Genomic DNA, 15,875 nt, shown 5'->3' with positions numbered 1-15,875 from the left:
CACAACAGCAATAGCTATAACAAACTTTCAGTAAGAAACCATTTCGTCCCTTAAATTCAATTCGATGTACACAACTGCACATCTTAATTAGCGAGGATCAAAATGTGAAGGCATCTTTTACTGAAAATGCATAGTATGGTAAAAAAAACACAAAGGAATTCTTAATCAACTTGAAACAAAAGATGTATGGCACATAAAGCAAAGAAAAGCAGATAACATAAAAATGGAAATGCACAAAACTCTAATAAATTACCTCCTTCTTTTCTCAGTTAGGCTATTAATATTCATTAAATTCCACCCACGAAGAAGTAGCCTAATGGATAGAAGGATGTTGACTTCAGTGGGTAATAAACCATATTTTTTAAAAGTTCACACTAAAATAAAAACTAAGGTATCTTTCTATATAGATTAGCTTTGTATTCCTCATTTATAAGTATAGGCAAAACAGGAAAATAAGGCTCTTTCCTTAATAATAAGATGGCTGCTTTCCATTATACAGAATAATAATTTAGCAGCAGTAATTATAACTGGACAAAGGTGCAGAAGAAACCAACACCAGGTTTCTGCCCTGTGTTCTTAAATGTGAACCAACAATTAGACTAGGCATCAGGGGAAAACTGGCAACTTTAAAGAGAAGGATAAAGATAAAGGAACAGGAAAACCAAGGAAAAGACAGTTCAAGGACAAAAGATATATATTTTTTTAATTCTCAAAGATTTGAGGGATTATTTAATGCATATAATCCTTTTAAAGCAGCGGTTTTCAACCTTCCTAATGCCTTGACCCTTTAATACAGTTCCTCATGTTGTGCTGACCCCCAATTTCATTGTTACAAATTGATCAAAGCATAGTGATTAATCACAAAAACAATATGTAATTATGTATGTGTTTTCCGACGGTCTTAGGTGACCCCTGTGAAAGGGTCGTTCGACCCCCCAAAGGGGTCGCGACCCACAGGTTGAGAACCGCTGTTTTAAAGGAACAAGTAGTAAAGGAAAACTTTTTTAAAAATCACATTATAGGCAAATAATTTTTAGCAATTTAAAGATTCAAAGTTTTTAAAAAAAAATTTTTTTTTTATTACTTTTTAGAGAGAGAGGAAGGGAGAAGGAGAAAGAGAAACATCGATGTGAGAGCAGAGCATTGATCGGTTGCCTCCTGCAGGCCCCAGACTGGGGATAAAGTTTCAAAGTTTTCTTTCCACATATCCATTCTTGGGAAATTGTCAGATGGACTCCAGCAAAATGAGGAATAAACAGAGGAATACATAAAGTCTTGGGAACAGTGGATACAACCCAGAGGAAACCTTAGGGTGGAGAGTTACCAAACTGAAGCAGGAAGACTTAAGACTCCAAATGGTAATTTGGGGAGGACCACTCTGATATTCTGTCAAGAAATGCCACCAAAAATTTTTGGAAAACATACACAAAAACACTAAAAACAGAACAGTAGCATGTTTCATTGATTGTAAGGTGTACTTCTTCACATTTTAACATCTCTGAAATTTGCCTCAAAATCCTTGGGGATTATAGTTTAATTGGTCAGTTTGCTTTTTTTTTTTCTTCGTGGAACATAAAATAATAGTACGTCTTACAATCGATGACATTTCAGATGCAATGAAATACAGTAACAGTAATAATAATGCCGGGACATACTTATTGGGGACTCTGCACCAGAAACTGCTGTAAAGCCCTTTACATGGATTAAGTCATTTATCCCCAGAGGCTGTGAAATTCATCAGGATGGAAAGAAATTCCATCTTAGAACACTAAAAGCTACGAACAATATTTATACTGTCTAAATAATATACATGATGTTTTCAGCTTTTAACGTTCAGAGTCAACCTAAGGATAAAGTAAGAAAAGACAGTTATAGCCACAAAACAGAATGAAAATAATGATGATTGTGTGAAGACAAGATGGTAAGAAAAAGGGAGGGAAGAACAGTAGAAGGATAGGAACCCTGATATCTTCACCCTGGGGTTGAGAAAGCATATTTATTTCCCCTTTCGTTATTTTCAAATTTTCTGTTTCTAGTAGTTGCTTGTATGTTTTAATAGCATAAAAATCAAATATTGGAAGGGTAATAAAAATGAGTTAAATCTTCATAATTTGTAACAAGGACTGTAGTTATTTCTGAAATTGATAAATCAAGAAAAAAATCAAGAAACAGAATTTGTTTCAATTCTTCCACAATTTACTTAGAATTGTGGGAGAATTGACTAGAAAGGCTCAAAAGAGGTTTCCTCTGAAGAGTGGGATTATGAGATGATGAGACTGAGGTGAGACTATTATTGTTCAGCAATATTATTTTATTGATTGCCACATACATGTATTACCTTGATAAAAATAAAGAAAATTGAAAAAAGGCAGTAAATATTATTGTTGTCTAAAAAAAAGCTACCCTATAGTTGTAAGGCAGCACTGAAGAATCAGGCTGATGTGTGTATAACTCAAGTCCATAAACCAACTAAGGTACATCAATAACTAAATCAGGTTTGTAAATCTGATCACTGTTCTCACCTAAAATAAAGCTTGAAATCATCTCGTGGCCACAGAAGCATCATTTATCACTTTTGCCATGTTACATAAATACTTCTTCTGGGTCTAACACACTCTTGGGAACACATGCCATTTGTTACAGAAATGAGATGTGGACTGCAAGAGGTTATTGCTGGGCCCGAAATACAGCAGATCACCTGTATTCTGCCCATCTCTGCCGAGACCCAAGATGGTCAGGCAGCTCCGTCTGTGAAAAGAGAAACAGGGATGTGGGACATGGAAGCTAAGACCTCAGTGCTTTGACACCAACCTATCTGCCCTGAGTCATACATTATTTCATCTTTTCAGACCACAGGGAATGAAGACCAAGGCTAGAAAATCAAAGTCAATGCCTCTTCAATTCTGAACGGCTTCCTGACTTCCTAGCAGTCTCAGTCAAACCCAATTTCACTGAAGGAAAATTACATTCTGAGGTTCATAGCTATTTGTTAGTCTGCTGTATTTAGGTACATTTTTCATATTTGGAAATCTCAATTGTATTTAGGTGAATTTCTAAACGTATAAATAACAGAGCTTTTACTTCATTTGTGTAATAGAAAAATGCCTTTATTTTAAAGAAATAAACAGTTAATCAGGAAGACTTTCTTGTGAAATATTAAAACAAGTGACACTAAGAAAGGATGTGCAAGCAAGCATTGGAAGAAAAGCTGAAAAAACTGATAATTTCTCAGAAAAGTATGCAATTGTACAACAGAGAGCAATTAGCTTGATTTTCTATTTTGCCCTTAAGAAAACTAGCAAACACCTTATTTTTAATTCTTAAAGATAGGTCACTAGTTGTTTGCAAAAACAAGCAATATTATAATTTTAATATAACGAGGCTCCTGTTATTTTTAGCTGAGTAGAAAGTTGTTTCAAATAAATTATGATGTAGAATGGGTTGCCTGTAGCCTCTGCATATTTAATTTTCAGCTAAGAAAGACTTGCCTTTCATTTATCATACTGGCTTAATTATTTATTTAACCACTTTCAGTCATTTATCACCCTTGAAACAGCCTTAATAAATGTATTATCTAAAGGCAACCAATTTAGTCTTACAGTCGTTCACAGTTGAATAGCATCTTGGTTCCGTTTTTTTGATGATGTTGTTTTAATCAGGGATGTTTTGAAAGGGTAAGTGTTAGGATCTCTCTATCCCATTAGAGTAGGCAGTATGAAAACAGGAACTATGTTTATGCCCTTACATTGCTTTACTCCGATAGCCAACTTGAGCTTGGCAATTTCCAGTCTTCCAATCGATATTTGTTGAATGACTGAATGGTCATGACATGCTTCAGCACTCTTAACACTGTTTTGTCCTACACACAGAGAACTGTGACTTCATTGTAGATATCTGTGTCCTGAAGACCTTTCAGTATTGCCTACAACAGTGCTGTGCTTTTTGACAGGGACTACAAGGTGGCAACAGAGATCCCACGAGGCCAAATACGCAGAGGTCATCCAGGTCTGTACTCTCTAACTTCTGAATCAACCTGTCTCCTCCTCTTCAGTGCCTCTATTGTTGCCTCAGTTGAGCACTTACTGCCACCTCCCATTTATTTGTTTGTTTGTTTGTTTATTTATTTAATTTTTTGTTCATCCTCATTCGAGGATATTTTTCCAATGATTTTTGGGGAGAGTGGGAGAGGGAAAGACGGAGAGAAACACTGATGTGAGAGAAACACATGGATTGGTTGCCTCCTGCACAAGCCCTGACCAGGGCCCAGGCCGGGGAGGAGCCTGCAACCAAGGTATGTGCCCTTGACGGGAATCAAACCTGGAACCCTTTGGTCCACTGGCCAATGCTCTATCCACTGAGCCAAACCAGCTAGGGCATCTCCCATCTAGATTACAGTCATACCCTATTAAATGGCTCTTGTGTCCCAGTCTCTACTTTCCCACTGCTCTCCGTGTGATGACCTAAGATAACGAACTGTGTCTGTCCCTTAGCTCCCTCTGGGGCATTTGTGACATCACACACATAGCCTTTGTGAAAGGCTGTGCGTGTGATGTCACCAATGCCCCCAGCCTGACTTTCCAGCCACTCTCCTAACTCCTTTGAAATCTACTCAAAGCCTCGCTTCCCTAAGTAGTCTGCACATGTTCATGCCAATGTCTTTGCTCAAGTTTTCCATCTATCTGAAATACCATTCCCTGTGTCCCGTAACACTGAGTCAACTGCTCCTCAGAGAGAGAAATCTAGCTATACAGAATTAAAATGGCTATAAACAAGTACCTCTTAATAATAACCCTAAATGTAAATGGATTAAATGCTCTAATCAAAAGGTGTAGGGGAGCTAAATGGATACAAAAACATGACCCAACTATATGCTGTCTCCAAGAGATTGACCTCAAAACAAAAGACACACACAGGATGAAAGTGAAGGGGTGGAAAAAAATTTTCTAAGCAAATGGAAAAGAAAAAAAAAAGCTGGAGTAGCAATACTCATATCAGACAAAATAGACTTTAAAAGCATCATGCTAAGCAAAATAAGCAAGTTGGAGAAAGATAAATATCATATGATCTCACTAATTTGTGGAATATAATGAACAACATAAACTGATGAAGAAAAATAGAGCAGAGGGGGGCAAATATTCTAGAATATAATAGAAGTAATCCTGTTATTTGCAGATTTTTAATATTTCCTACAACATTTGTGCTATCATACTATGTTAGTACAGTTTTGGTAATATTATTATACTTAAAATCCTTTTATTCTTGAAATATTCATGTTTATTGCAGGTAATATTATTATATGTAAGATCACTTTTCTTGAATAATTGGTATCTATTGCATATAACATTATCATACTTAAAATCGTTTTTCTTGAGATATTAACATTTATTGCATGTAACATTACTATATTTAAAATCATTTTTCTTGAAATATTAAGGTTCATTGCATGTAACATTATATTTAAAATCGTTTTTCTTGAAATAAAAAAACAAAAAAAGAAATAAAAGTAATCACATTTTAAAATACACAGAAAAGCATACAGAACAATATTAAAGCATGCTTACTATAGATCTGAAAGCTTTTTAAAAATTAATTTAATCCCATGCCAACCCTGTAACATAGATACATTGTTTTCTTCATTTAAACATGAGGAAGCTAAGCTACAGGAGGTTCAGTAACTTGCCAAAGTTACCCACAAAACGAGTAGCAGAGCTGGGATTTGAATCCAGACAATCGTGTGTCCGGATTTCCATAATCAAGCCCTGTGCTTACATTGCCTCTTGTATAACACGAACTCATATTCCTGTCATTCAGATTTAACACATTACTATTTTGTCATATTTATTTTACATGTTTTTAAAAGAAAATGTTATAGCCCAGCCAGTGTGGCTCAGTGGTTGAGCATCAACCTATGAACTAAGAGGTCCCTGGTTTGATTCCTGGTCAGAGCACATGCCCAGGATGCAGGCTCTATCCCAGTATGGGGTGTGCAGGAGGTGGCCAATCAATGTCTCTCTCTCATCAATATTTCTATCTTTCTACATCCTCTCCCTTCTTCTCTAAAAAAAAAAATAATAAATCAAAAAAATTTTTTAAAAGAAAATGTTACAGATACAGTTCAAGTTTCCTATGCACCCATTCTTATACCACCTCCTCCCAAGGGTAATCATTATCACGTATCTGGGGTATTACTTTTCACTCTGTTTCCTAATTAATTATGTGTTGTGTGTGTGTGTGTGTGCGTGTGTGTGTGTGTGTTAACACACAGCAATATCTAATAATTTTTTTAAAAAAGATAGGATGTTTTAAATATTATCCTGCAGCTTTGTTTTCAAGATTTATCTACATTAATAAATGCAGATCTGGCTAATGCATATATTCCATTGAAAACAATATCACAATATCTACTGGTAGAGGTTGAGTAGATATCACAAAGTTGCAAGGTACACAATAGTACATTTTTCTTTTTGAGTACATCTCTAGAAATTGAATTCCTAGGTTGTATGATATGCACATCTTTAACTTCATTAGAAATTGTTAATTGCTCTCCAAAGTGACTGTACCAATTTATAAGCCCACCAGCATGTCCTTATTTTCCCATACTTTCAACACTTAGGATAGTTAAAATTAATAAGTTTTGCCTTTCTGTCAGTTCTTCACTGTTGTTTTAATTTGCATCCCCCTGATTACAATTGAGGTTGAGCATTTTTCATATATTAACTATATAGGTTTCCTCTTATTAGAAATGCTTCTTCATTTCCCTACTGGATTATTTGACCTTTTTCTTGCTTATTTGCAGCAGTTCTTTATATATTCTGTATTAGAATATTTTTGGTTATGCACACTGAAATAATCTCACAGACTGTTGCTTGTCTTTTAGTTTGTTTATGATACCCCTGTTTCAGCTGAGATTTTTATTTTAAGACTGCTAGCATTTTCAATTTTTTCCTTTATGGTTTGTGCTTTTTGTGTCATGTTTTAAAAAACTCATCCTGACGCCAAAGCCATTTTGCAAGATTTCCATCAAACAGTTTTAGGTTTTATATATCCACATTTAGATCTTCTGATGAGATCTATTTCATGTCTCACGTGAGGTAAGGGTCTAATTTGATCTTGTTCCACATGGGTGACCAACTGTCCAAAACCATTCACTGACTGGTCCACCCCTTTCCCTGATTTGTGATGACATCTCTTTCACACAAAGTTCCCATATATGCGTAGGTGTGTTTCTGGGTTATCAGTCTGTCCCGTTCCTATTAGTCTAGCTTTGTGTCAGACCATCCCACTTAAATGGCTACAGTTTTATATAAGGTGTGTATAAGTTATCTATTATATGTTATATAAGTTATAATGGGTTTTCAATTTTGGTAAAACTACCTTTGTAAAAACCTAAGTACTTTGAAAATACATGACAATACAATAAATTCTTTTTCTTTTTAAAAAAAATTTTTAGTCAATTCTTTTTCAATAGAATGACTGCATTTAGCCACATATTCCCTTTCCATATCTCTCCCCCAGAGTAGAAAACAGGCTGAAAACTGCTAATTTTAAAGCTATTTTCTAAGAACTGCATTGCAGGAAGGAAGGAAGAAAGTGCTCAGAAGTCAGGGGCTGGAGATGATCACCCAGCTCCTTACATGCATCATGGTTACCAGCTTTCTACTATATCTGGTAAAACCTAACATAACTCCCACCACCACTCTAAGAATTGCCCTTCTATGTATTGAGGAGGAAGGGATTTGCGATACTTCGGGGCTCAAGTAAGAGGGTCACAAATGACCGGTGATCTTCAAGTAGAGAAATAATGAGACCTTGTGATACTCAACAGAGGGGTGGGAGGAAGCCTGGGAAGGCTATGGAAAGGCGTGCGGATCTGAAAAGGTTCGCAGTGTTCAGCAACATATTAGGGATCCAAAACCTCATCAAGGTGTTCACTGACTGTCGCTTCCCATGGACATGCAGTCCCATATCTCAATGGGGAGAAGGACTGATTTCTTCACTGCCATGCAGGTGCGTGAGGGAATGAAACAAGGTTATTGCTTTTAGGTCCCAGAAATCCTAGGATCCGGTACATAACTTTCCCCAGGATATGTTCTCGTCGTCAATTATTTATCGTCACAATGGCCACATATGTACTCTGTGGAAGACACTGGATTGAAGAGGAGAGTACTGTGTAGTTACATTAAGGCTTCCGGTTCCATTAAAGCCTCGTTGGTATTAACATAGACATGAATAAATCAGGTAAGCATCTAGTCCATTCACTCCCTTCTAAGAGGCCTAATGAAATAAAGCTCACTGCCCTTCACCAGACCTTACCAAACTTCCCACATTTACCACCTCTCCCGCTGGCAATGCAAGGAAATAATGCGAGGAGAAAATGAAGTGGGAGGTAAAGAAAAAGGAGGAAAAGAAATGAAATATATGAGGCAATACAAAATATCGATGTCCAGATTCCTAATTTCCTCCTTATTTGGGCTCCCTCCCGGTGATTTTGCTGTCCAATCCCTCTTGGCAATATAATATCATTCCACAAGGGATGGAATGAAAAAATGGTAAAGAAATAAAATAGATCAGCTCAGGAAATAGTAGTATCATGGGAATTGACATGAAAAAAAGGTATACCTAAGGGAAAACTAATAATTCAAAATTGACCTTTAATAAATATTCAAGATGGGATTTCTCCTATTTCCCATTATGCCCTTGGAGCCCTGTTCTTAACGCAAAGGCACTAAGTACCTCCTCCTCTCATTCTAGGTTCAGAGAATACGTTACAAGGAACGGTCCTCTCAAAGGACACATTTCAGTAGAAACTCCCACTGGGAAAGGAGGGATGGTTTATGTGAGAAGAAGTTCTCTCCTCCATCCCATGGGTCGCCTGCACGATGTGTACAGCAAGATAACACCCGATAAGGGGCATCATGGTACCAGTGATTACTTTCCAAGGGGATGGCATATGTTTTAGATGACTACAAACCTGGTGGCAAAAGGAAAATTATTTTCTTTTTCATGCAACTCTTAGGAGAGGTTAATATCGTTCCTAGGTTTCCAGGTGGTATTCCTCCAGATGCTTTGTTTAAGACAATGGAAGCCCCGTCTAGCTAGCTTTAGGCAGAAAAATAATTTAATGAAGGCCATACAAAGCATTTCCTGGACCACCACTAAATCAGGCTTGGAGGTGTCTACGAATCAAGCCCTGACCACACCACAGAGGTGCCTTGGTGGAGACGACCTAGCCACCAACACTCCAGCATGGGCCTCACACACTGGAACTGTTGCTGGAATGCTGCTCCCACTGCCTCTACAAAGTGACTGTATTTGCCAAAACAGCCTCTTCCAGGTCCTTCTGCTTAGTCTGATGTGCCTAAGGCCACAGGACAGCCCTCACTGAAATATGAGCTTGGAAAGCAAGTTCCTGCCCCGCCCCCGCCCCCCAAATTGGGAAGTGCAAATGCATAAAGGTGGGAATTCTCACACACAGGACGTGTTCAAATTTACGGGGTACCCACATGAAATAACAATGTGCCCCGGAGTGTGGACCCTGCATTCCCCGGAGCACTGCTTCTCAACTCATGATGCAATAGAGATTTAAATTTATGACGGATGTCCCCGATTAAAAACCTCCAAAATGAACAGAATCTAAGCTAATGGGAGATAGCCAATAATTCTTCTAATGATGTACGTCTTCTTTACTCATTACAATTTGCTAATATTTGGGTTGAGCAGCATGATAGAACTGATGTGAAAAATTAATGTTTATCCACAACCTGGTTAAAATATTGTAACTTTGTGAGTTTAGTTCCGGACAAAAATAAGAATGGTTTTCCAATAGGGGAAATGAATTTGAATGGCATCTGAGAAACTAAACAAAGTGGGACAATTTATCTTTGTTTCTGACGGACTCAAATTATTTATTTAAAAAGTATTATTCAAAGATACACAGTATTTCTACAGTGACTTAATAAAGACTCAAGCATATACAACATCCACTTTAAAAGCAACTGATTCTGCTCTCCGAAAAGATCCCTCTTGCTGTTTGCAGTAACATTCCCACCCTCAGGAAATCACTAATCTGCTTTCTGTCTCTATAGATTTACCTTTTCTGAACACTGCATTTAGATGGAATCATATGATATGTGGCTTTTTTAAGTCTGGCTTCTTTCACCCAATATAATGTTTTCAGGATTCCACCACATTGTAGCATGTATTCACACTTCATTCCTTTATATTGCTGAATAGTAGTCCATGGTATAGATATATGCTTTTGTTCATCAATTCATCAGCTGACAGATATTTGGATTGTTTCCAGTTTTTTACTATTATGAACACTGCTGCTGAGAAAATAAACATGCAAGTCTTTGTGAACACACACACACACACACACAAAATAAAAGTACCTGATTCTGCTTTCAGCTAGTTCTTTTAGAACCTCTCCTCCTTGCTTAGTCCCAAGTAATGTTTTACATATTAACCTTGTAAGGTCCATCTGTACATATTTATTCACATATATTTGGATGCGCTGGATTCTAATTTTTTTAAAAAACCTATGTTTAGAATGAAGACTACTTACAAATAAATATATAAAAACAAATAAATAAAACATTTATAATACAACCATTTACTCTAAATATACAAAAACAATTAAGTAAAACTTTTATAGCACCAAGAACAATTTGGGCTCTGTGGAACAAGATAAATTATAAGTTAACTTTCTATCTCTTTTCCAATAGAAAAATGCCAGATATTTATCTGTCCCATTGATGTTTCCAATCCAAACAGTATTTCTCTAAAGCTAATAACATCTTAGCAATATAATATCCTTCCACAGAACAATGGATCAAAATATCAGGATCGTTCCTTAGGAAATTCCCATCACGTTCTTCATACCGTTTTTTCTTGAAGGTTCAATTCCAAGCTAAACTAATCTTTCCTGTGAGAGTAGAGCCAAACCATAGTTTATGATTATATATGTTATGTGCTATCCTTGGCCCTGTTTGCCTTTTATAGCTCTCATAAGATTACATTTTCTTAGTTGTTGTTTTTTTTTCTGACAATTTCATTGTTTGGGGACACTGACCCACTTTGTAAAAGACAATTCTACTCTCCAATATAAATAGAGAACTCGGAAAATTCTGTCAGGCTGTCTCCTATTTTACAAAGGAGGAGGAGGAGGAAGAGGAGGAGGAGGAGGAGGAGGAGGAGGAGGAGGAGGAGGAGGAGGAGGAGGAGGAAATAAGGTGGTGGTGGTGAGAAATAAATAAATCAGACTCACAACTATCTAAGTGAAAAAGTACTACTTATATCCTATATCTATCAAGAGTCAGATTTCCTACTACTAAGACTTTCTCAACCTATTAAGATAACATTGTGTCTAATGATATGAAGATCAGCAAAAAACCATATTGTTATTACATGAATGAAGTAAAACAAACAAACAAAAAGAAGGGAGGGACGGAGGAAGCGACAACTCATGGAATTGGGAGAAAATATTTACAAATCATCTATCTGATGAGGGACTTATAATCAGAATGTATAAGCAGCTCTTACAACTCACCAATAAAAAGACAATCTAATTAGAAAATGGGCAAAGAATCTGAATTTCTCAAAAGAAGATATACAAATGGCCAATAACCACATGAAAAAAAGTTTAGCAGCACTAGTCATTAGGGCAGTGCAAAGCAACACAGCAATGAGAAACTACTTAACACACCAAACAGAACAACTATAATATTTTTTAAATAGAACATAACCAGTATTAGGGAACATGTGGAGAAACAGGAACCTTTTAGATTGCTGGTGAGACTGTAAAATGTTGTAGTCACTTTGGGAAACACTTTGGCAGATCCTCAGAAACACAGAGTCACCATATAACCCAGCAATTCCACTTCTAGGTAGTTGCCCACATGAGATGAAAATATATGTCCACACAAAATCTTGTACACAAATGTTATTAACAGCATTATTCACAATAGCCAAAAAATGTAAACAACCTAAATGTCCATCAACTGATAAAGAAAAAAAATATGGTATCCATACAATAAAATACTATTTGGCAATAAAAAGAAAATAAATGCTGACGTATGCTACAACACAGATTAATCTTTTAAAAAATTATGCTAAGTGCACATAAGCATAACCAATGGACACAGACACCAGGGGGGTGAGGGCATGAGCGGGGGGGGGGGGGGGGGCGGAAGGGGCAGGCAATGGGGGGATAAGGACACATATGTAATACCTTAATCAATAAAGAAAAAAAGGGGAAAAATATGCTACGTGCAAGAAGGCCATCTCAAGAGATTACATAATATGACTCCATTTATATGAAATGTGCAAAATAGGCAAATCCATAGAGACAGAAAAGCTGGTGGTTGACAGTAGCTTGGAGGAAAGAAACATTGTCTGCTAGTGGGTACGGGATTAGTTAGTGGTGATGGGTGCACAAGTCTGTGAATATACCAAAAACCACTAAATTATATACTTTAAAAGAGTGAATTTTATAGTGAATTTTATATGTAAATTATAGTTCAATTATAGTTCAAGAAAGCTATTATTTTAAAATGAAAGAAAAATACATGGAAAAGCATAATTTTGAATCAAGATACAAATATTTTCAATGGTATATTTTATTATACCATGATTGTGTTAAAAAAAATCAAACATCAAAGGTTCCCTTTGGGGATCTTAAGGTTGACACTAACATTGGGAAAGCAACTTAATTCTAGGAAGTTATAGGATAAAGGCACAGGTACCTCAGGCTGCTAGGAAGCTTTTCACAAAATACATGACTTTCTTGAGAGGGACTAAAATAAAACCAAAATGTGGCACAAATTTCTGCTCTCTATCCTTTGCATGTCTGTCCATCCTTCTCCGTGTTTCTAATTCTGGTCTATTAGATTTGAATCATGAACCTCAAAGCATGACATCCAAACCCCCTTTATATAATAATAACCCAGATTAAGTAAGTACTGAATGTTAAAATTACAGAAATGAGATGTTCGAATTACAGATAATTATTTCCCTCTCCTCTCAATCCATTCCTGTTAGACCCCACGTACTGCAGAAATGCAAGCTATCTGATTTTTTTAGATTTTGAGAAGAGAGCAAATACTTGAGAAATGCTTGTTGTTGTTGTTGTTTTGTTTCTTTAAAAAAAACAACTTGTTTTAAACTGCCACATCAACTAAAATAAATAGAAATGCCCAGTTGGTTCAGACAAATAAATAATAATGGTAAAGCATTAGGTCTATTGTCATTATATGCCTAACCCAACATCATTTTGGCTTCAAACAGCAACCAAATACCTTGGTACTAATAGGACAGCTTACATTAAAAATATATATATAACTACATAAAAATTCAACTTAAGATCAGATACAAACCTTAAGTCTAGCCACGAGTTTTCAACAGCACAATCCTACAGCTCTCCTCTCAGTCCTGAGGTACATCAACTGGGTGGATGGCCTTAATTCAGACTTTCCTTTATAGCATCACCTATGTATAACACATTTCACTATTGCTATCTTTCTGAGACTATTAAAGGCCTGAATTCTACCTAACGGGGCCTCTGCTTTAGAAGTGCTGACGGCGCAGAATTCTCTGATGTGCGTGGATGAGGGACGCACTGTCGCCTCACATGCCATACCTGGTATGCACTGGGCCATGGCCTCGGTGGTTATGGCTGGAGCGACTGGGGGCTGCTGCTGACTGGAGCTCACTTCTGGCTCTGTGTTCACGGAAGGAGAAAGGGCTACCTCGCCGGAGGAGCCCTGGCTGGGCAGATGGGGCAGGAACTCTTCGGAAGCCACTTGCTCATCCTGTCCAGGCAGCTGCAGGGCAGACAAGGGGATGCTGATCTGTTTGTTAGGATGGGATGTGCTCACAGGCATCTGCATGGCCACCTGCTGGTTGGTGCCGTGGGTACCGGAGGGTCCTCTGCTTGGTGAAGCCAGAGATGCCCTGCTGGTCTTCTGGACGACTGGTCTGGACATCACAGAGGGGGATGCAGACACACAATGTGGCTCTAGTTCTGTGCTGATGGCAGAAGAGACATGGGGAATTAGCTTAGCAGACCCTACACAAGAGGGGCCAGCGTGAGTCTGAGGCTTGGGTTTTGCCATCTGTGTCAACGACAGGGCTGGTCCATCCACTCCTCCGGTCAGCTCTGCATTTGCCACAATGTAATAATCTTCGGGAATCTCTTGCTTGATCTTCTTGATGATGACATCACTGCTGCATTCATCAACCATCTGAGCCTGGGAGCTTGAATGGAGGGAAGACGGGAGCATTCCAGGCCTTTTTCGAGCAATGCTTTGAGGCCGTTGGGTTTGGGGTTCAAAGTCACTATCCTCATCTGTAACAGACGACTCGCACACCATGTCAAACAGGGTGTTTTCATCTTCATATTCTTCGACAGCGTCATCCAGTTCAGAGGGCTCACTGCAGTAAGAGAAGTCACAAGAGTCTCTGGTCCGATTACAGTCTAGTTTCGCTTTCACTGGTCTCCCTGGGTACCTTTCAACGGGGCTAGTTTGTGTCTCAGAGGGCACTCCAATTATGCTGGGACTATCCGAGTTAAAGCTTCTGTTATCCTGGAAACAGACCCTCTCTTGGGAGCCAGCTCTGCAAGTAGCGGTCAGTGGCCAGTGATAAGCATGGCCAGCACTGCAGCCCCACATTGCTGTCAGGTTCCCGTGAGAACCTTCCGAGAGCAAGTGTTTCAGGTTAGGGATGAGGCTGCAAATAGTCCCATGGCTGTGGGCCCAGCTGACCAATTTGGACAGATTCTCAGAAGAGGTATGAAGGCAATCCTCCATGTTACAGGATCAGCAGTGTCTTTCCTAAAGGGAAATAATCAAAACGAGAAGCCATTATTACCCAAGATATTCCCATATGTCAATTACTTCAATTGCCTTGAACTATGGTCATCGTGTAGCACAAAAAAGAAATGCACTTCAAAACGGTGTCTAGTTGACCCTGGCTGATGTGGCTCAGTTGGCTGGAGCATCGTTCTGTACACCAAAAGGTGTTGGGTCCAATTCCCAGTCAGGGCACATGCACAGGTTTCAGGTTCAATCTCCAGTTGGGGCGCATACAGGAGGCAACGCATAGATCTTTCTTTTCTTTTCTCTTTCTCTCTTTCTTTTTTCTTTCTTTCTTTCTTTCTTTCTTTCTTTCTTTCTTTCTTTCTTTCTTTTCTTTCCTTCCTTCCTTCCTTCCTTCCATCCTTCCCTCTCTCTCTCTCTCCCTCTCTCTCCCTCCCCCCCTCCCTTTCTCTCTCTAAAATCAATTTAAAAAGAAAAAAACTATTATCTAGTTAATATCACTGCATAGGGACAGTAAAATGGTGATGATCCACAACCCCTAGAGTACCTATCTAGGTGCTGGAGAAGGAAGGAAGGAAGGAAGGAAGGAAGGAAGGAAGGAAGGAAGGAAGGGAGGGAGGGAGGGAGGGAGGGAGCGAGGGAGGGAGGGAGGGAGGAGGGAAGGAGGGAAGGAGGGAGGGAGGGAGGGAGGCTTTCCGTATTTTTAAATTAGTAACCCCCAAATCACCCATGCTGATAGCTTCTTGGCAATCATCTCTGTATTATATTTGAACATTAAGCACTACTGTTTCATGAAGACGTGTGTGTGTGTGTGTGTGTGTGTGTGTGTGTCATCAATTTCTGATTTCTAAACCTCTCATGCTAAAAGTGATTGCCTCTTATAATGACCTGCCTGACACCAGCCTGGTTCCCATGGGCTGGCGATCTATTTTTACACTTGCATGTACATTAAGCCTGTAACACTGAGGATGGATTACTTTGAACACGGTGAAAGCAGGCTAGGCATTAGAAACAAGGGAACTATAAAGGCTTAAGCCCAAAGATCCTTAATCCTCTGTC

At 38.3% G+C, this 15,875-nt stretch overlaps 1 protein-coding gene across 2 annotated transcripts in view; it reads right to left on the bottom strand.

Moving 5' to 3' along the window:
• The window catches only part of KIAA1958, a 57,001-nt gene extending 42,061 nt beyond the window's left edge, over positions 1–14,940 (bottom strand). For both annotated transcript variants that reach the window (XM_081102999.1, XM_081103000.1), the window contains exon 1: positions 13,637–14,940. In XM_081102999.1, coding sequence (XP_080959125.1) covers positions 13,637–14,807 — 1,171 coding nt within the window. In that variant the 5' untranslated portion in view covers positions 14,808–14,940. The remainder of the gene's footprint in view (positions 1–13,636) is intronic.
• Between the last annotated feature and the right edge of the window lie 935 nt (positions 14,941–15,875).

This window comes from Myotis nattereri (genome assembly GCF_964212035.1).
Source record: "Myotis nattereri genome assembly, chromosome: 12".
NCBI lineage: Eukaryota > Metazoa > Chordata > Mammalia > Chiroptera > Vespertilionidae > Myotis > Myotis nattereri.
The sequence above is the reverse complement of the archived record's forward strand: the minus strand, read 5'-3'. Positions and strand labels throughout refer to the sequence as shown.